The sequence below is a fragment of the Pseudorasbora parva genome, chromosome 5 (genome assembly GCF_024679245.1).
Source record: "Pseudorasbora parva isolate DD20220531a chromosome 5, ASM2467924v1, whole genome shotgun sequence".
NCBI lineage: Eukaryota > Metazoa > Chordata > Actinopteri > Cypriniformes > Gobionidae > Pseudorasbora > Pseudorasbora parva.
Genome location: NC_090176.1, coordinates 44,750,714 through 44,774,038, shown reverse-complemented (window position 1 = coordinate 44,774,038; position 23,325 = coordinate 44,750,714). Strand labels below are relative to the sequence as shown.

At 38.3% G+C, this 23,325-nt stretch overlaps 1 protein-coding gene across 3 annotated transcripts in view; it reads right to left on the bottom strand.

Moving 5' to 3' along the window:
- The window catches only part of adarb1b (adenosine deaminase RNA specific B1b), a 197,903-nt gene that overhangs the window by 26,710 nt on the left and 147,868 nt on the right, over window positions 1–23,325 (bottom strand). For 2 of the 3 annotated variants that reach the window (XM_067444472.1, XM_067444473.1), the window contains exons 4-6: window positions 6,444–6,521; window positions 5,772–5,798; window positions 1,681–2,609 (exon numbers count right to left, since the gene is read on the bottom strand). In XM_067444472.1, coding sequence (XP_067300573.1) covers window positions 1,681–2,609; window positions 5,772–5,798; window positions 6,444–6,471 — 984 coding nt within the window. In that variant the 5' untranslated portion in view covers window positions 6,472–6,521. The remainder of the gene's footprint in view (window positions 1–1,680; window positions 2,610–5,771; window positions 5,799–6,443; window positions 6,522–23,325) is intronic. The other variant, XM_067444474.1, reaches the window with a different exon arrangement.

Sequence of the window (23,325 nt, the reverse complement as noted above, 5' to 3'; positions counted from 1 at the left end):
TATAACAAAAGGGCTAAAGGCTGTTTATGAAACAAGGGAATTGATTTGTTGTACTATATCAAGCAGTTTTTAATGCTAGAATTCAACCCTCATTTATATTCCTGCCACATTGCGTCTCAATGTTGCTCATAACATCTAGTCTAGCGTTTTTCAAACAGAACATTATCTCTCTGTGAATGACCACTTAAAGGGTTAGTTCGCCCAACAATAAAATATCTCTTATTAATTATGCAGTCTCATGTCGTTCTAAACCCGCAAGACATTCACTCATCTTTGGAAAACAAATGAAGATATTTTTACTGAAATGCGAAAGCTCTCGGACCCCTCCATAGACAGCTATTTACTTCCAAGGCCCAGAAAGGCAGTAAAGACATGGTTAAAATCATCCATGTGACAGTGGTTCAACCTTTCTTCTAGCCTGTGTAAAACTCTTACGCTGTTGATGCAGTGTAAACAGCGCAGTGCTTCCTAGTTCTACAGCAGAACAACTTGATCGCATGTGTTGTGGCGCTCACGTGAACAACGTCGGCCAATCGTAAGCCAGTGTTCTGGAAGTGCTGCACCATTCACACTGCGTCACCAGCGTAAGAGTCTGACACAGGCTAGAAGAAATTGTTGAATAAAGTCATTATTTATGTTGGTTTTTGCACACAAAAAGTATTCTCGCCGCTTCATCAAATTTGGAGTCACATGGATGATTTTAATGATGTCTTTACTACCTTTCTGGGTCTTGAAAGTGTTAAAGGGTTAGTTCACCCAAAAATTTAAATTATATCAATAATTACTTACCCTAATGTCGTACAACACCCGTAAGACCTCCGTTAGTCTTCGGAACACAAATGAAGATATTAGTGTTGAAATCCGACGGCTCAGAAATGTCTTCATTGACACCAATGTCATTTCCTCTCTCAAGACCAATAAAAGGCACTAAAGACGTCGTTACAAAGACCCTCTCTCTCATTTTATGAAGCGATGAGAATAGTTTGTGTGCGCACAAAAAACCCTAAATAACGACTTATATAGTGATGGGCCGAATTCAAAACAAAGTTTTGAACGTTATGAATCAGTGTATGAATTAATGATTCAGATCTCCAATGTTTTCAGCAGTTTGTCACGCGATCTGAATCATGAATCGATACACTGATTCATAACAGTCGAAACTTTGTTTTGAAATCAGCCCATCACTATATAAGTTATTTAGTTTTTTTGTGCACAAAAACTATTCTCATCGCTTCATAAAATGATTGTAGAGTCACTGTAGTGAGATGGACTTTGTAACGATGTCTTTAGGGCCTTTATAAGTCTTGAGAGAGGAAATGACATTGGTGTCAATCAAGGTATTTCTGACCCATCGGATTTCAACAAAAATATCTTCATTTGTATTCCGAAGATGAACCGAGGTCTTACGGGTGTCGAACGACATTAGGGTAAGTAATTAATGAATGACCCTTTAATTACATTGCTGTCAATGCAGGAACATAAAGCTCAAAAAGATCATCATTTGTGTTCTGAAGATCAACAAAGTCTTACGGGTTTGGAACGACATGAGGGTGAGTAAATAAATATCAGAATTAAAATTTGTGGGTGAACTAACGCTTTAAAATACATCAATCATTCTGTGCAGCAAAGTTTTTGGGCTAATCCTAAAACTAAGGCAAATCTGAGGTTTGAATCTCTTACCTGCGGCAGGTGCAGCTGTAGGCCCTCTCTGGGAATGGGTTGGCGGGACGGGGTCTGGTCCAGTTGCATGTTGAAGAGCGCAGACAGAGCCGCCTGGGCAGCCCGGGCTTTAGCGAGTTTCTTATTTCGGCCCGAGCCCTCGAACGTCTGCGAGTCCACAGTCACCGACATCACAAAGTTCTTTGCATGGCTCTCCCCGCTCTCCGACACAAACTCGTATTTGAGGCCTGGCCGCAGCTCATTGAGAATCATGACGGGGTTCTTGCCGCTGGTCGAGGAGGTGAAGGAGGAGGGTTGCGGCAGGGGCGCCTGCACAAGGCTGTTCGTACCTGGAGCTTGGGGCACGGGATACTCTCCCAGCGGGTTTAAGGAGCCGTTGCCGTTGGAGCCCAGAAAAAATGATTCCTCGGGCGGTGCCGGCGTCTCAAACCCGTTGAAGAGCATGTCAGGGAAGTCAGCCTGGTCGGAGGTGAAATCCGTGTTGACGGTGAGCGTACGGCCCATGGCCAGGTGCGCCTCAGACGCGTTAGGGAACTGAACAAAGGAACGCAGAGCCTTCTCGGCAGCATTCAGCTTGGCCTTTTTCTTTGTGGGGCCCGAGCCCTCGAACAACTGCCCGTTAACCTCGACGGTCATGACGAAAACCGGCGCGTGGACCGGGCCGGTCTGCGAGAGAAGCTTGTACTGCAAGCCTGGTTTGATCTCGTTCAGCTGCATCAGGGCGTTCTTGGGCAGAACCGGCCCTGGCGTTTTCTTACGTTTCTTGGCTCTGAATTTCGAGTGCGCATGGCCATTGTTGCCCTCCTCCAGGGGGCGCTTGCGACCCCCTCCTCCACTACCATTGGGGAGCTGCTCCACCAGGCCAGCTCCCTCCTTAGAAGAGACGTTGTCCAGGTTGCGGTTTTCCTTTACGTCGGTGCTGCATGAACCTGCGGTGCCCAGAAAGAGTAACTTACAACGCCTTCGTTGCAGGATCTTGTAAATGTAAAATTTATAGATTCCTTTATCTTTCTTTGTAACCAAACAAGTGATGTGTGTTCCTTTTTTGTGTGCCGAGATATGCTAGCATGATACATTTTAGACTAATCGTGTGAAACTTTAATATGAGAGGAATTTCAGAGATGACACTGAAAAAAACTATCAAGAAAAAATAACAGATTAATTAACATAATTAAGGAAAACCATGAGGTATGAAATCTAAATGATCATAATCATCAGTTTAATTTAAAGTACAGTTTGAACATTCAGTTTTGCAGGCAATGGCTCGAGCCGAGTCAATCAATCATCTCATTGGAGATAAATTATGTGCTAATGGGGAACAGAAACCAAAGCTTTAAAAGCCTAATAACTAATTAAATGAGGCTCTTTTTGAGTAACAAATGCAACGTCCCTCCATATAAATGGTGGCTATACAACACCAATAATATTGTGTTTACAATAGTTACATTTTTATTTTTAAATAGTAAGTATTGTCAAGATATTGTCATATTTCAACCCAAAATCCAAAAAAAAAAAAAAAAAAAAACTGTCAAAAAGTCACAATAGGGATGTCAATCAATCGTGGTTATTCTTTAATCAGTTAGTTTAAAATACATTTAAAAAATTTAATATATAATATATGCCTACAAGCAATTATTAGGTATTGTGTGCATGTATGGCATTCAATATTTATGCAGTGTCCTTCGCTCATCTGAAGGTTTAAAAAACATCTAATTAAATAAATGCCGTAATTTAAAAAAGGGAAAAAAACAGCATGACAATAAGGCAGTATATTTAATCAATAATGTGTTAACTGCGAGAGCAAAAAATGGACATTATGGTTTTCTGAATGAAAAATATTATTTATATAACATTTGATTTTATTTCGATTTTGGGGTGAAATAGGACTAGGACAAGTTTTCATGAAAATTATTTTCTCGTGTGTATATTTACAGGTCACGATTGCTTTCCCTTAATAAGAAGGTCTTGCAGAGGAAACACACATCATCATGTCCTGTTGACAAAGCTGATGGAACTTTGGCTAAATTTTCATTTATAACATCCTTCAGCAAAAGCTCGCTAGGTTACTGCTTTCAGTGCTCTGGTAGAGAGAATAGCGTCCGTGAACAGTAGGGGAACAGAGTAAGAGCGCTCTGCAAACAGTAGGAGAAACAGGGTGGATAAGGGAGTGGGTGCAAGACAGGAGAAATAAAATCAAGATATCTGAGAAGAGAGAAAGTTGTGTGAGGGAAAACGCAAGGGGGGGGGGGTGAGCAAGAAAGAGAACGTAGAGGACAAATAAAGAGAGGGAGAGCGAGAAGAGAGAGAGAGAGAGAGAGAGAGAGAGAGAGAGAGAGAGAGAGAGAGAGAGAGAGCGAGAGATACAAAATACAGTCTGAAGAAGAATCTGAAAATCAAACCCTTATTGTACATGTCAAATTGTAATACACATTCGCATTGCACCCATGTGCACTCACACACACATGTTGGTATAGGTGGTTTTTGGGAATATTCCATAGACGTGATGGTTTTTATACTGTACAAACTGTATATCGTGCCCCCACTAACCCTTCCACTAAACCTACCAATCACACAAAACTTGTTTCATTTTTACATTTTTTATATTTTTATATTTTTATTTTGCGTTTCGTGACCTGAAACCTGAATATAAACTCATAACGTAGGTCAAACCATTGCACACACACGCTCATGTAAGCGATTACTGATGGAAATCAAGTGTTCTAAAACATCCTAGTTAGATGTCTACAATAGGCAGACCACTTTTAAAATCCATTCATAAAAATAAATAAAAAAATCAGCAAAAACATTCTAATGTACTATTTTGCTTCTTTTTTTTCAGTCAGATCTGAGCTTGCCAAACCTAAATTGCAGTTAAGATGTGTCCTTAGAGTCAATGTTACACTATCAACAAAGAATGCCCAAATGACTTGTGCAATGCAACTTCAACTTTAACAGCCTGGAAAAACAAAAACAGTTTCAAGTTTACTAGAGATATTAAAGCTATCTGTTTATCAGTCTGCCAACCTTCAGCTAAAGAATTAAATCAACTGCACATGCTGGAAAAAGGAACAAGTCCTAAACTGCACTTACTTAACCAGTAAAATGCACTGGCTCACTATAGAAAAAGGAAAAAACGAACACCTGCAGTGGCAACAACAGCTTAAATCACATGCAGACAGGAGCCATGAACTTCAATCTGCACAATGGTCCAGAAACAGCAAAGTGCAGCAATTACTTTCCTCTGTTAGCAATGTCAGAAAGGCCACCATGTTGATTCTCGATTGGTGAACGCCACGGTAATGTAGTCGAATGCATTTCTTATCAAAAATCTATTACATTCTGAAATTCCTATGGAGAAAATGAACGGGGAAACATGGGTAAGACTGCTAAAAAAAAAGAGTGAAAAACAACTTGTTGGTTTTTCACTCAATAGGGCTGGAAAATCAGGTGCTGAATGAGCGTATATAACAGTCACTCTTGCCAAACAATAAATTGCTGCCCAAAATCCTGTAGTTTCCTGCTTCTAACGCCTAAACCTGACTGAGAAATGCACACTGTCAGAGATAGAAAGCTTTTGGATATCAAGTATGCTTATCGGCAGAAAATCTAAATAAGAAAACGTCTGCTCCGCTACAGATCCGCAATAAATGACAGGGACCTCCATTGTCAGTGGCTCTGAACAGAAGCTGCGGAGTGACGGGACAATAGAGCGTAATATTTCCTCTGGGTTAACAACTCTTCCCAGAATCTTCTATTCATTACATTACTGAAAAAAAGAGGAACGGGACTCTGAGACACCCAGAGGAACTCTCTCCATTCTCGAGTCCGGTCAGTCTTCGAATTCATTCAAGTGAAAAGCACAGTCAATTATTAGGCAACGCAAAATTTCTAAGCATCTAGTAATACTGTTTTTTTTGCGCTACCTTCTGTTTTAAAACAAATGAAACTATAATTGTATTATACATTGCATTTTTATTCAGCTACCATTTTTAGCTAAATTTGCAGTGGCACAAGAACGAGAGCTGTAGAAAAATGACACTTAAGGAAATAGTTCACCCAAAAAAATTACAATTCTGTCATCATTTACTCACTGTCATGACGTTTTATGATGTATTCTTCTGTGGAACACAAAAGAAAAAAAATGGAGAAGAGTCAGTACAATAAAAGTTAATGGGGTTCAATGTAGTTTGGACCCCAATGTTCTTCCCTTCTGTTTCATAAAGACAGTCATAAAATGTGAGTAAATGAAGATTCATGTTTGGGTGAACAATCTCTTTAAACAAGATTAAGAAGCAAAATCAAAAAGCAGTAGTAATTTTAAATCGATTAGGAATTGGACATGCTTGAAAGGTAGAAGGTGTAACACCCAATACACAATGCAAGCAATGTTTTACTATATGTAGATAAATCTTTTTATATGCCTTATATGTTTAAATTAATATAAATATTTATACATCAACCACAATGTTACTAAGTTGACTAATATTTCACATTATTTGAGTCAGATAAAAATGTACTGCAATAATAAAAAATGACTAAACAGCTCCAATTCCAAGACCAGTGGTCTGACCACGGACTGAAATTTCAATGTAAAAATTTGGCCCATGTCTAAAAACTCTAGACATCTGTGCTGGGATTGTTTAGCATGATGGGTGTATAGAGGGACAGGAGCGCACATGAACGGTTCACTAAATGACACAGATCAGTAAAGGGGGTGCGCAGGGCTCTGTGCTGGAATTTGAGGTTCAGGTATGGGCACTCACTCATGTTCTCCTCTTCATCAACATCCATGGTGGTGAAACGCCTCGACTGGCCCTGCGCTTGCTGCGCCCCAGCCACACCTGACAGAAAGACAGAGAGAAAGAGAGATCATCATTAGTGCTGTTTGCTAAAGAAAGCTAAACAAATATAATGACAGTTATTTCTGCTTGACCTTGAGGTCAGTGGCTTCGACAAACCCCCGCTAATAAGCATTCACCGTGATAAGCAGCACAATTCACAGAGCAACACATGGGGACTACAGTGCTACAGACATGAATGACAAAATTGATTGAATTCATAATTTTCACCTGGTGGATGGAAGATATTGCATAGAGTTACATAATGTTTCCACCACCGGAAATTTCTCCAAGAACTAGGGACTTTGGGAAGGTACTCTATAGCCCTGTTTCCACCGCAGGAACTTTACCCAGGAAGTTTGGGTGGTACTCGGTGCGTTTTGACCACAGGAACCAGGATCTAAATTAAGTTCCGGGTAAATATGTCCCCCTCCAAACGGCCCTGCTCGTGAGGTAGTACTTTTTCAAAGTTCAGGAACTTTCGAGGGCAGGACTTGGGCGCTGAACATGCTGATTGGTTTAGCATTTTATTTCAACCGCCATTTTTAAAAGTCTTTTGCGAGGTTCGTTCAGCGTTCAGTAAATATCAGTCTTGCTCTCTGTCTGATGGCGCGCGTTCGTCTCAGCCAAGCTTTCTGAATATGCTAGTGCTCTTTTCTGTCGTTGTTAATTACCTCTTTAGTAAACCTATACATAACCAGCAAAAGCAGCACAGCTTGAATCTCTTCCATACTCGTTATTCATTTTTTACAGTCTATTTTTTACCATGTAAACGACCTGACCGATTACTTTTAAGTGTGCGCCCTTACATGACGTGACCGCGCCCGGCGCACTCATGTTGGCAAGAGAGGAAAGTTTATTTTTCTGAGGGGTAAACTTTTTATTTCGTAAGTTATGAAGATAATGTTGGAATAATGACAGCGTATATTGCCCCAGGCAGTTTTTACTTTAACTGCGCCTGACAGAAGACTTTTTTTTTTCTGAGATGATTATTACACTTTACAACAAATAAATAGCTTATATAATACTGTATTAGTCCTGGTGGCTGTTAAGAGTTGCTATGGCTACAGTTAACACATTCCAGCTGCTGGAGAAATCAGCGTTGACATTTTTGATGCGGCAGACAAACTGCATGTGACAAAATGATTGCGATTGAAAGTCATCACATGTAAACACCAGATGGGTTTAGATAACGTCTCATGTAAACATTCCACTAAATCTTTCAATCGGAATGACAAAAAAAGTGTGCTTGTAAACGTGGCTAGTGTCGCGTCAAAATGATTACTGTCCGTCACTGGGTTGGAGGAGCAGTCGCACGCAGTCCTACATCACCGGACTAATTTGCCTAATCCTCACGGAACTTTAGATCGCGGTGGAAACGCAGACAGCTGCAGGTCTGGGGGGAGAAAAGTTCCTGTAAAAAAGTTCCTGGTACAAATTGTTCCGGGTAATTTTGGTGGAAACGGGGCTTATGTGCTTTGACCGCAGGAACCAGGGTCTAAATGAAGTTCTGGGTAAAAAATGTCCCTCTCAAAAAGTCCTTGCTCATGAGGTAGTACTTTTTCAAAGTTCAGGAACTTTTAGGGGTGGGACTTGTACGCCAAACACACACACATTTATTGAGTTCATGCAGTATTTTGATTGGTTGATAAAACAATCTCAACTGGCATTTTAAAAAACTGTTGTGGTGCATGCACACTCTCAGAAAAAATGGTACAGTGCTGTCACTGGGGTGGTCCCCTAAGGTACAAAAGTGAAAAGGTACAGCTTTGTACCTTACTCACCCCCAAATGGTACATATTAGTACCTTAAAAGGTACATAGTAGAACTTTAAAGGTACATATTAGTACCTTTTCGGTTTTGTACCTTAGGGTACTGCCCGAGTGACAGAAATGTACCTTTTTTTCTGACAGTGCAGTAAGAGTGGCTTGCTATTCGAATCAACAATGGAGTTTAAAAAACACGACCAATGGACCAACGATGAGGTTCAGGCTTATTTTAGCTTATATAAAAAGGACAAAATCCAATGGGAACTGAAAAGTCGAGCTCAGTTCTACGTCCCTGGACTAATTTGCCTCATCTTCATGGTTCTTTAAACCGCGATAGAAACACAGACAGCAACGGGTCTGGGGGAAAACAAGTTCCTGGGACAAATTGTTCCGGGTAATTTCGGTGGAAAAGGGGTTATATACACACATTTTGGAGATGGTATGATTTTTAAATGTTTTTGAAAGTCTATTTTCCTCTTTTCTTCAGTTATTTGGATACTAAATACAGTAAAATCTTGTGAAATTATGACTATTTCTATTGGAATATATTTTAAGATGTAATTTATTCCTGTGATGCAAAGCAGAAATTTCAGCATCATTACTCCAGTCTTCAGTGTCACATGATCCTTCAGGAATCATTCTGATATGCTGATTTGCTGCTCAATTATTATTGGTGTTCAATTATTAATCATATCATGTAAAGTATGTTGACAGATAAAGTTACTAAACAGAGACATTGGTAACAAAATATGTCAGCATATCGGACACTTCATAATGAATCATTTTACAATTATCTTTCTGTAATAAAATCATGCATTTTGAATTTATGATGTCTTAATGATCAGCTATATTGTTAGATGTTATAAATATAGGACTCCAACAAATCACAAGACTTTTCCAGTGATTAGTAAGATGCAGATTAAGATTCAAATTTAGAGTGAATCCTAAATGTTTCAGAATTAAAGCAGAAGAATCAATCATGCTGATCTGTGAACTGGCTTGACTGATTCAAACAGACCGGACTGAAAAGAATCAACTCAAAAGTACAATTCGCTCACACACTATGGTCTTGTTCAAACAAGAGCAATAGCTATAGAATTACAGAAAGTTGAAATTACTTTTCCAGGTCTAGAAAACAGCATTTTAAAATGACCTGATACTACCAGATTTTCTAAGATTGTGGAAGAAAAAAACACTTCCGTCCAATCATTAACCTCACTACAGTGCACTTAAAAATAATATTAATAATAAAAATAATAATAATAAAAACACTTTATAGCAAAATATCTGGTGTTGCAAGTATCAAAGAGAAAGTACAGGCAGTCATATAATATCTCTAAAAAATAGCATTGTGCATCCAAAGCTGCTTTATTTAGATGACTGGAGTGGAGCAGGAAGAACAAGAGGAGGAAAAAATGAGAAGAGAGGTGAGAAGAGGACAGAAATGAAAGAGGAGAGTAGAGAATAGGATAGAAGAGGAATGAAACACCATTGACTGAGGTTAAGCCTACAGTAAGTGTATAAATATTCAGCAGGAGAAACTAATCTTTGAGAGAAAGGGCCGTGCTTGACAGGCCGTAATAGCAGGAGCAGTCTATTGTGACTTTAATATCCATTCGATTAGACCTCATCTTCAGCTGCCTCGGAGGAAAAATACAGTTATTGACATCTACGGGCTTTTAGTCCCCCATGACACAGATGCTGCTCGAGATCAGGTGAAAAATACAACACAAACACAAGAGGAAAACTCTACATTTCATTAAAACATTCCTCATAATAGAGGCGAGATGCAGGGCTGTGTTGACTCGAGGCTATAGTGAGGCAGCTTTTATACGGTGATGTGACACAGAGCTGATACAAAGAGCTTCTAGAGTAAAAGAAAAAAGAGATACTGTCAAAAAAATGTCAGTATTCCTGTTTTGTCTTCCTTTAAAATAGACACTTGAAATATTTTAAAGGCATAGTCATTATTTACTCATGTCTTTTCAAATCTGTATGATTTCATTCTTTGAAACACAAAAGGTAAATTGGCAGGTAAGACACCTGAACAAGAGTACAAAACTGTTGATTCGAATTCTTTACCCTCTATAAGTTGTGTGACAAATACGGATGCCTGAAATAATGAAAAGGGAAAATCTATTAAAAATCCAGTATTGGAGTGTCAGAGCCGATGGCCAGCACACGTCAGATGAAGCACAGCTGTGCTGCGGCAGACCAGCGTTTGAGTCCCGGCTCAAGAACCTTTCCCAGTCCTGTCCCTCTCTCTCTCTCTCTCTCTCTCTCTCCCTCCCACTATGCCTTCTGTCCGTCATTTACTATCTTAATAAAGGCCAAAATAAATAAATAAACCAAAAATGTATATATATTATATAAATATAATTGATATAAAAAATCTAGTTATTAAGTTAAATGCAATATTTTATAGAATATCTTATAATATCTTTAGAATAGAATAATTAATTAGAATTTAATTTCATGTGGCTTTAAACACATTTAAAAATGTTTATTTAAAAGATAAATGATGTAACTTTTTTGTTTAAAACATTACATCATAAATCCTGTTTGTCTTTAAAAAAATGTGGTATGCTTAACATAAGGGTTTATATTTTTTAAAGTAATTATGTTTTCACAGAAAATTGCGTACATCGACACTCGTCCATGTATAGATAGAGAAAAATAGAGATACGTTGTTTTTAAAAAACACTGAACAAAGTAGAGTCTGCTGGCAAAAAGATAGAGCTCATAATAAAATGATGATGTGATATCTATTTAGCATTTGAAAACCTGAACACAGTCAAATAAATAAATATAACACAAATATAAAAACTGTGTGTGTGTGTTTGTGTGTGTGTGTGTGTGTGTGTGTATGTGTGTGTATAAGAACAATGTCATATGACTGCTAAACGGCAGTTATTTATTTTGAATTTTTTTACTGCTTATTCAAATAAATAAAAAAAGTTTTAATTTAAAACTACCGTGATTATTTTATTTTCAGATTTTATTTTAATTATTACAATCTCTGGACAGCTATACCATCTAGACAGTTTGAGCACATAAGGAATACTAATAAATTTAACTTTAATTAAAAAATATTGAAATCATTGTTTGCAATAACTTAATATTTCTGGACCATAAAATTAAATGAATAAGAGCAGTATGATGTCATTGAGCAACCATTAAGCAACATTTTCAGCCATCAATACTAAAGCACACACAATACTATATGTGAGACGGCCCAATGAAAGCCATTACAAAGCACATAAAGAAGCCAATCACAGCTCTCTGCTTTTGCTCTGGCCCATTCTTCATGGGCGACACTTTCTTAAGCTAAACTAAATGGCCTAATTAATCTGGTCTAATGGTGGGTGACATCAAATATGCTACCACAATTATTACCCTATTAAAGATTAATATTCCATAAGAAAATTGAAAAGAGTCAGGGGAGTGGTGTTGTGAGAGTATTTGTCTGAGTGGAGCTGAAATTTCAGCAGACGTCAAACGGCTCCTTGATTTTCATCTCTCTGCTCTTTTCTCCTCTTGCTGGTCTGCTAATGGTCTATGGTGTAATGAGCGGCTCGGAGACTTGAGCTCGTTTTGTGTCTGTCGCTTTTGATTTAGCTTCCTCTGCTGTTCTCATTTTGCTCATGAATCCATAAACAGCAATGAGATCAGCTTCAATCTACAAGTGGTAGACACAAAAATCACAGGCGGGGTGCGGGGAGAGCGTTTTAGGAGGCCGCCGAATGTGTCATCTGCATCTGTGGAGCGCAGGAGACTGGAGGATCATTATACCAGGGCAAGAAGGTCATTGTCTCAGCTTCACTTCACATTTATACTGGAAGCTATTGATGTTGTGACTGATCACAGAGCAAAAAAAAAAAGAAAAGTTTGAAGCTAAACTTCTTGAAAAATGGCTATTTAATACAAGAATAATAATATAAATGAATAAACTTTCAAATTAATTATTAGATTATAAGTAATATAAATAATATAATAATTTGTGCTGACAAACCGAATAAATTAGCCTAGAAATCTAGACGCACCCTAGCGGCAGCAAATCTAATTTGCCGTGAGTGTCATCTAGCTACTCTCAATTCACTTCTGAGCTGTAAACGGCAAACTCTGGTCGGGCCAATCACATCGTGTATAGAGTCGGTGGGCGGGGCTTAATATAATGACGAGCGAGTTGCGCTTGCGTGCTACTAGTAAACAGAAACTGGCGAACAGCGGTCTTTCGAATCAGCTATGGCCGTGAGCCCGTGACTCTGGAAGACTTGGAGTTAAGCTTTTCTCTGAGAAAAGAATGGCACTGAAGTCATTCTTAAAAAGGAAGGTCAAAAAAAAAGGTCAACTAGCTCTGTTTCACCTTCATTGCTCTGATTGGTTGTAGCGCTATCCTATCGCGTGCAGAGGGAGTTTGAAAGACAACCGTTTATCCCGCCCCTCGGATTGAGCCCTGTCAATGATGAGTTTCCAGACCAAACATTTTGACGTGGGTCTGGCTTGTCGAATAAATCACATCCCCAAAAAAAGTTTGTGATTACATAATGTGTTTGTGTACTGTGCATAATTACCATATATATTAATATTTTTATAAATATACACTTTTATTTTGGATATTGTAGCATTTGGAGTCTCTCTCTTCAGGATTAAAGATGAGTCAATGCTGACGTTTATGGTCGATAGCTTTTAGCCACATATAAATTAGCGTCCCGATGCCGATGAGTCTGGGGGAGATGACACCTTCAACGGTTTTGTGACCTAGCCGAAGTAGAACAGGCAACACCTTTGAAGTACTGTGACAACTTCAATCAGTTTCAAATCTGGTTTCATGAATCAGAAATGGAATCTGGAATTTGGAATAGAAATGTACCAGTTTTGACACCATCATAAATTAGGCAAATTAAGTCATAAACAGAGACAAAGAAAGTTCTCTCCCGTCTAAAACTCCTACCCATGATTGGCCATTTCAGGAAAGATAGGCATATGTTACTGTACATTTAAATAACAGTAACCCACCTTTTCTCCACTCTTTCTCTGACCTTTCCTCCCGTCCTCTCACCCCTGCTCACCCCTCCCCATGCGATTTCGGCCCTGGCTTGCCGTCGCACCATAGACTTCCCTTGAAGTCGGCAGGCTTCGCTAATCAGTCCTCGGACAAAGGCGGACAGGCACCGAGCTCTCAGCGGTCATGGAACTTCCTCGACTTTGAATTAGACCTTCCTCTCATTTTTGGCAATATTCACTCTCAAACTACCTTGGGAGAACAGAGAGTGTGCTCCAGCTCACAGAACGCTCTGAGAGACTCACAGACACTTTATACTCAACACAAAAGCAGCCCATACAAGTATACATTCCATCGAAATTTAGATGCGTTTTAAGACTAGTAACCCTGTTTAAGGTGATATTGTTCTTTGCTGGCTGTCTGTAGTAATGTTTGCGAAATTGCCATTTTGAACCCTTCCTTTCTCTTCTTTCTCTCTTTCTGTTCTTACTTTTGTTACTTTTCAATATCCTGTATATACATGTATTCTTTATTTAGTCATATGTTTTCGGAGTATCAATTATTAAAACCATTTTATCCACGTTTGATTGTCATTGTTATCGCTCACAAAACATAATTCACTTTAATGTTCAGATCTAGCTACAGCTCTCATAAGTATCTTTGAATACTTTAACTAATATCAATAGTTCGGAAAGTTATACATACATACATACATACATACATATATAATATATATATATACATACATACATACATACATATATGCATACAAGCAGTCACTTATCAGCTTCCATTTCTGTTAGGATGCTACTTGGTGTTGAACCAAACCCACAGACTCAAGAGTAACCACTGAAAAGGTGTTGACACTGGGACTGAAGCAATGCCACATTTGACTCATTTCAAAAGGAGATAACAGGATTTCATGTTTGCACAGCTGTGTCAGGTCCCTCCATCTCTAAGTACACACAGTCCAGCGACAGCTTAACTAGCAGCTGGACACACATCAGTTCATTAATGTTACTAGTTAAACACAAACAGAGAGCAACATCTGCTCTTTCAGTGGGTCCCAAAGCCAGCTTGGAGGTGAAAACTACCAGCATGCAATTCTCAGAGCACATCATATCAGTACACTGTGAGAGGAGACGCTCCTGCTATAACAGAGAAAGAGCAATGCAATATGAAACCAAAAATAACAAACCTCTGCTCGTCTGGCTGATGTAAAAGTGCAGGACTGTGAAATACAGAAACCTGGGAGATGTACATGCACTCGCTGATTTGTTTTTCATTCATCTTGCATGACTGTGGAGGAGATGTCTGGCTATATAAAACTTCTGAAACTTTCTGTCTCTTAATCATCATGTCATGCTCTTATTTTGCAGTGGAAAAGGGGAATTTTTGAAATATCTTTTTAATAAATAAATAAATTCATTAATTCCTTCATTTGTTCAACACATAACATTAATGTTCACTGGCTCATAATAACCAGGCTTCTGTAGCTAAATATTTTTGTGTGAAGAACAGACCTAATCTAACCATCATTCCTTGAAAACCTTCCTGTCGGACTCAACTTTAATATGTATTAGCCATCTTGTATTATATGCTTGTATATATAGCTTGCCATATTCAACACAGAAGTGACTTACATTACATTGAATAAATCCATTTTATCATCCATGGGTTTGATTCTAAGGGAATGCAGACAGTGATTAAATATATATCTTAAATGCAATGCTAGTTTCTTTAACTAAAAACCAATGTATGCCAAATGCATAAAAATATAATGTAAATGTGAAGGGCGACATTTTCAGTGAATTAAGATTCCATAAATTGTCTATTTCTCACAGAGCAACCCTTTCAGATTCAAAACAACATGAGATCATTTTTATTAATGATCTCTTTAAATCATCTGGATTCAGGCAGATTTCCACAATAGAAAGTGCCACCCTGCATTACATGTCACATGTTTTAGTCATAAAAGCATATTTAGCAAAAAACTGAGGTGCCCAAAAAGTCTTAAGTGGATTTTTACCATATTTTCTGCTTAAACTCTATATACAAACACACTTCTACACATTGCCATGATGCTTACACATGCATGAATGCTGTAAAGATGTCAATATGAGCACCAAACCAAGTTTACACCACACAGGTCAAAGGGGAAGAAAGTTTTTTTCTGATTCGTACATCGGCTCCAATGGAAACGAGCATAAAGAGATGATTTTCTCTGAGGTTATGTTTAGCGGCATGTTTGGCATTGAAATTGCCAGAAGCATTCCCCGCTCTCAGTTCTTATCTTTCAAAGATGTGATTTAGAGCAGACTGATGTGCGTTTCGGAATAAAAGCATGTTTGATGAGCCATGGGCAGAGAGAAGAAAAAGGGGGCTATTCACCCTTAGAGTCTTTAATGCCATCACATTCAAATGAAGACTGATCTGCAAGAGTTCAAATCTCTGCTTATTGGACACAGGCATCCCTCCACAGTGTCAACATTACAGATAAAGAAGAGCCAGATGACAGAGGCAAGCAGTGAGATGAGCGTGAGGGCATTCACCGTGATCTGCCACTTTAGAGCGCACTATGTAGTATGTAATTTCACCAAAGTGGCCTTTGGCTGGTATTGACGGACAGATGAAGGGTGACACGCCCAGGGCACTTTGGCCGTACACCTGAGAACATTCTATCACATCTTTAACTTTAACTGTGGCTGTCATGAGTCATGCTGTTAGAGAGAAGCACATATAAAAAGAGAGATGGTCCCGCATCCACATTAAATCACACCCATTACCACTAAACATCACGAGTACAAGGTGTTTTTCCAGATTTGAAACGTTTTTCAAGGTAAAAAGATGTCTTGTGAGTCAGAGCTTTTTTATACATTAAAAATCAGCGTAAGTAAAAATTAAATAAACATTAAATATTATAAAAGGAAATATTAAATTAATATTGCTTAATTAAATATTTTGTATTATTAATAAATATTAAATATATACATCTCCAAATATGTCACATGTAATATCATTTAGATTATTAATTTAAAAACAATTTTGTGCTTGTGTGTGTGTGTGTGTGTGTGTGTGTGTGTGTGTGTATATATATATATAAATATATATACAAAAAGCTGCTTTTGCTGAATTAAAGCCCCCATGCATTGTTCTGATCAAAAAATTGACATGATTATATGAAAAATGTTATGCCAATGTGTTGGACAGCATAAGCAAAAGACGGCCAGTTAGGAAAAAACTTCTACATGATGTAACTTTTTTCAAAAACGGTATCCTAAGTTGTGGAAAATTAAACTGTATGTCGTGCTGAAGTAAATTTCTGGAGTGTTAAAAATTAAAAGAAAAAACAAGAATCATGCCGAACTGAAAACTGTGATAGGAACCGAACCGTGGGTTTTGTGAACCGTGCCACCCCTATTAATTACATTAGGTAATTGTTTTATTTATAAACTACATTCTAGATATACATGCATTATAATTTATATAACATTATATGTGATATATTTTAAAGTAAATCTAATATAATTCATAATAAAATAAATATTATAGCTATTACAATGAAATTAATAATAATAAAATATTTAACAATATATAAACACATTATACACATTTATTTATTATATACTGTGTATGTATGTATGCATGTATATGTATGTATGTGTATATATATATATATATATATATATATATATATATATATATATTATTTTATTATGAATTATATTAGATTTACTTTAAAATATATCACATATAATGTTATATAAATTATAATGCATGTATATCTAGAATGTAGTTTATAAATAAAACAATTACCTAATGTAATTAATAGGGGTGGCACGGTTCACAAAACCCACGGTTCGGTTCCTATCACAGTTTTCAGTTCGGCATGATTCTTGTTTTTTCTTTTAATTTTTAACACTCCAGAAATTTACTTCAGCACGACATACAGTTTAATTTTCCACAATTTAGGATACCGTTTTTGAAAAAAGTTACATCATGTAGAAGTTTTTTCCTAACTGGCCGTCTTTTGCTTATGCTGTCCAACACATTGGCATAACATTTTTCATATAATCATGTCAATTTTTTGATCAGAACAATGCATGGGGGCTTTAATTCAGCAAAAGCAGCTTTTTGCCCAAACTTCAAAGGCCTGTTTAACTTATTAAAACTTAGTTTGAATAACTTAGAAGCTTATCTTAAAGCTACACTGTGTGATATTTCCCCCCATCTAGCGGTGTAAAGGTATATGACCATCCAGAGAATATTAGTTTCTGTTCCTCTCAATTCTGATTTCGTTTTAACTCCTACGGTGGCCGATTTAGTCCAAGATTAACATGGCAATCCCCCTCTTCACATTCGACACGGTGCCATAGAGTGTTAAAACACAAAAGGCGAAGCTTGAATTTATGGATATGTCCCTTTTAGGCTAACATACTTTCAAGATGGAGGGGCAACATGGCAACCGGCATTCGAACCCCTCACCCTTATGTATTTTCAATGGCATATTATAAACTTACGATAATACTTTATTACTTGAAAGAAGTAAATATACATTAAAGGGGGGGTGAAATGCTGTTTCATGCATACTGATCTTTTTACACTGTTAAAGACTTGGAATCCCATACTAAACATGGACAAAGTTTCAAAAGTTAAGGTGGACGTTTGATGGGAGTATTTCTTTGTCAAAAATACTACTTCCGGTTAGTCATAAGTTTCGGCAAGTTTTTTGCGATCATGCGTCCCCATTGACGTTAGTGGGGGCGGAATTTCCTTGTATGGGCCTTACGGACAATTCTACCGGAAGCGTGTGAGAGAGAGAGAGGGAGAGAGAGAGAGGGAGAGAGCGAAAGCAACAGGCTATGCCCATCAAAGCGCTCGTAGGCTGCGCTGCACAGGTAATGTGCACAATTAACAATGACATCAAAAAGTGCGTTTTTGGTTGCCAGACCAAGACAGTCCTGCACAGATTCCCCCAAAACCCCGCGTTAAGGCAACAGTGGATGTAATTTGCTTTTCCGGATCAGCAACTGAGTTGCGCGAATGTTTATATCTGTTCGCTGCATTTCGGTGCCGACTGTTTCATAAACATGGCCCAGCATGACGCCGGATTTTCCAATAGCCTAATGCTGAAGGATGGAGCAGTCCCAACGTTAGAACCGCGGGCGGTGAGTTAGACTGCTTCAAATGTCTGTGTCTATGCTCATCAAGTAGCCCAAACATGATCACGTATAGTTACTATATATATTACTATATATAGAAATTGATCAATGGAGCATGCGATGTGTAGTGCGTGTACATTTGTTTAGCTGGCCACTATATGTGTAACTTTATGTTTGTGTATTGTAAAAGCACTCAACAATACACAAAGAGGGGGGAAATATGTTGAACTAAATAAGCACGCTTCTTCATTCAAATGCGCTACTATTCCGTGTCTATCTATGTAAACACTAACTTAACCTGTCTACACAAACCACGCGTAAACACACAAACACACGTGCACAACTGCACTTCCCACATGTACACCTTCAAAGACAAAAATACGACGATATAATTCAAGTATAAATATGTAAATAACACAAGCCGCTAAGCATATTATATAGTTAGTGTATATCGTACCACATAGAGACGTCCTGCTCTAGTCGTTTTTGCTGCTGCTCCTGTTCAACTGCAGCCTCTGGGTCTGATTCCGGATCATAGATGTATGGCTGTATCTGATTAAAAGCCATATTTTTATTTTGAATAAAGTTTTTTCCCCGCTGTTAGGGATGACAGCTTTACGACGCACTCGACGCACTCAACACAATAGCAGCAGCGAGCACACGTCATTATTTAGCTCCGCTCACACGACACGCCCCCACCCGCTCGGCTTTTTTCGGAAAGACTCGGAACAGCGCATCTTTCTTATATAATTATAAAAAAAATAAAGACTTTTCGGAGATATGCAGGATGCAATGCTACTCTATAGGTACTCAAGATTGACATGACACTGACTGAAACTGAGTGTTTCACCCCCCCTTTAATGAGCACATATATTTTTGAAAGAACTAAGTGTTTTTAGCTAAGAATAAACTAAAAAAGTTACACAGTGTAGCTTTAACTTTAATGTTGCATTTATCATGTCATCATCATCATATCAACTATACTTATACAACATGTTATATGCATGTGTGTTTGGGACAGAGGGGAACACGGTCACATTTGCAGCAAGTATATGCTGCTCATCATAAATCAAAGCAGGAGAAAGACAGATGTGGGAGGAGAACACCGGAAAAGGTGACAGAATGGAAAATTTTCATCTGTATTTGCAATACACAAGCCAGAGTTCAGCTGCGCGAGACAAACGCTGGCATTGTGAATGCGCTCCCGCTCTCCATACGCACTTCTGCTCTGCCACTGCTTGTGTGCGCGTTGGGAAGCCGGCGTTATACGACTCATCCTCCAACTCTGCCGAGCCTTCCTTATCTCTCCCATCTGCCATTTCTACACGTGACCTGCAGCACTCCACTTTTACTGTATATCCACACACGACTCTTATTTCGCGTGAAAAGGACACCCACTCTCTGAGGGCACGAGGCTACATAGCGCATGCGTCGAACCGTGTGACACACATGCTCCGAACCCAGACAAGCCAACCGAACGGTTCGTTTTTTTTCATGTACCGTGCCACCCCTAGTAATTAATTATAATAATAAAAATAATCATCATCATCATCACAACAGTGAACTCAAATTCAACTCAATTTTACAATTTAAAAAGAAAAAAAAAAGTTATGAACTACAATAATGGTGGGTCAAAACTATTGATATAAACTATATATACTAGGTGTGTATAAACTATAAAACTACTTTAACATAACCATTAAAGACTATAATAAATCATTGTATAATGACTTTTTATGATTTCTTTATTTTTGGAGCATAACAGTAAAAATCACAAATTCACATGTGCTCGGCGGAAAAGGCCAACGCAGGCATTATACCTAAAATGCTAATTTACGTTTAACAGAAGAATACTGGCCTTTACTTAATATTCATAAATAGGTGCTGCTAAGTTTGAAACACATTAGCTATTCTTCAGCATGCACTACAACCGCATGTTTTCTACACATATGGTCCTCTGTCAGATTGAGCCAAACACCAGCCCTCAGGACAAATAAATTCAGCTCTCCAAATAAATTGAATAATACTGCTGCTGATATGAGTTCCTGCTCTCCGCCCGCCTGAACGCCAATTACTGTGCTCTAATAGAGTGCTGGGGGGCAGGGTGGCCAAAAGCCCAACATGTGTCAGAGGCTGATGGAACGCACTCCTACAACAAGACCAGGGACTTCAGGACCGTGGACAGGGCTGCAGCCCTCAAACCCCAGCAGAACCAGAGACAAATGGCCTCAGAGATTCATTTGCCTTATTTTGAGTGCGGAATGTAGTACATAACACTTGCTTACCAATTAACATAGAACGTCTCGTCTGAAACACTAAGACTTTCCGCTAGACAAATATCCTCTTTGAGTGTGTCCGAAACATGAAAAATGCTGCCTTTCTAGGTGATATAAGAAGGAACAGGCGTAAGGTTGAATACTTCCATAAATCTGCCCCATCTGGTCTGTTTAAAGACAGCATAGTGTAGATGAAATCTTCTCTTCGCTACATCAACGCAATGAAATTAATTCATAAACGTCCATTTATTCCATTCTTGTCACCTTATGATTGCATTTTTACTGCAAAACAAGCACGGTCGTCATTAAATGACTTTGGTTATGTCTAAAGCTTATACTTGGAAATTAGATTAAACAATTAAATAAAAAGAAATAATATAAAAGCTAATTTAATAAAAATGGAAAATATTACATTAATATTAAATGTAATTTCAACACGCTGTAACTGATACTGAATGAAAATTAATAATTCAATTTACCATAGGATACAAAATTCTCATTACAATTCAATTTCTACTGAGAAGCAATCGCATTAAATATATCTTGATTATGTCTTTACATTATAGTGCCACTCAACATTATATTTTTGTGCTTTGGAAGCTGAAACTAGTTTGTTCATCCAAAAAACATTCCCTGACCGGTTTCAGACAAAGGATGATTATGAATATTCTACGGATTGGAACTCCACGGTTCCAGCAACATCAAGGTTTCTCAAATGATCTGAGGGTTTTCTGAAAAGGCAGATTCCTGCAGCTTGAGCCGAGGGCAGAAACTCTTTTACTGTGTTAGTGGATTTAATAACTGACAGCTGGCTGTTCATCACTCTGTACTAGAGTTGAAAGAATGGCTGGCAAGGAGAACGAGAAAGTGCAGGATGAATTTTTTATATGATAGCTTTATGCGAGATTGCTTTCTGTGGAGGAGATGTGAAAAGCTGAAGGAGTAAGAGAGGGCAAAGATCATCATCTTCAAACCCTCCGTGTGTACACAAATGTATGGAAATACATGCAGAAATTCCAGCAGATTAATAAAACAAAATCTCCCTCTCTTTTATAAACGCCTCTCTCAAAAATATCACATTTTAATCACTGTATGAGTGATTTTATCACTACATCAGTAATTCACAATATAGTTACTCGAAAAATGGGCTTGGGTGAATTATTGTATAGCACAGAAATAATGATACTGTGTGGTCGAAAAGATGCTGCTTCATAGATGACAACTGCTCTCTCTGGCTCAGAGACAACCTGAACAGATTTGAATGAATGTTTGCTGCGATTGTCAAAGATATAATAGACACAGTTGCCATTTAGGAATAAGATGGGTGGGTGTTTGAATCGAGATTACAATCTTTAAAACTTCATACAGACTCTCAAAGTATCCGTCACAGTCTGGAGTCTTGCAGTATAAACAGTAAAGCAAAAGCACATTTCCACCGCCACACAGCCCTACAGCACACAGTTTATACATTACACCCGCCCACCAGGCATAAATCACCCACATGTGTAGCTATGAAAGTCCAGGCACTGGAAGAAGGCCAATAAATGGCTGCTCTCCCAGAGTCCATCATTCCAAGGTCGAGTGACCGCCGCACTCGGGACAGATGACAGCCTACCTACTCTATCAATCCATCCGCCTCGCAGGCTTTAACAGATGCTTCTGTATCCATTCCTTTCTCAGGTCCCCCTTCATTTGTGACCTCCGCTCCATTTAGGCTGAGAAATACAACCCGATGGCACTGAATGCTGTCTCAGATAGTGCTGAGCTAAGGATTTATGCCCCATTGCTTTAGTAGCTTCATAACAAAACTTACAAGGAGACTCTCACTTTTACACACAAGCAGAAATGCAAATGGAGAGGGATATGAGACGTGCAAAAGTTCACAAAAGTATTATCCACACATCAGAAAACCTCGACACGTCTAGGCTAGTAAGTCGGAATCTTAATGTCTCAAGAAAGAAAAAAAACAAAAATAATAAGATTTTTTCCCATGTTTGAACACTTGTCTACATAAATGTGATGCAATAAAATGCAACTCTTTTGAGCTTTTCAGGAAGATTCTTCCAAAGGTGCGGGTTTCAACAGAGGTCGCAGCATGGGTGAGCTTCTGGGAAAAACAGAACAGCTCAATGCCGCGGTGTTAACGGGATTAGAGCGGTCAGCACAGGGAAAACCCGGAGATCTGGGAGCGCAGGCTCAACTCTACACATCATTAGTACAGGAATTAGTATGAAGCATAGGAAACGAGCACTGGTGCAAAATACATTTGCAAACAGGCCTAAACGTTAAACTCCAAGAACTGCACAGCAAAAAAAAAAAAAAAGGTAAGCAGAGAGTTTGTTTGGACACCTTAAAAGGTTCTAACAGCGCTACGTATTTGGAACCCTCTTCTATATAGAACCCTTTTTAAGGGTTCAATCAAAAGAACCCTCTTTGTAACCAGGAAAAAGGTTCTATATGGAACATTTTAGGGATTCATTCATCATTTGTCTTGTCCTTTCTGGATTTTAATATTTCATATTATTGACAAACATTTCACTGCATTATTCAGTGTATTCAAATGTATTTACACTGTAAAAAAAATTGTTGGTTTTT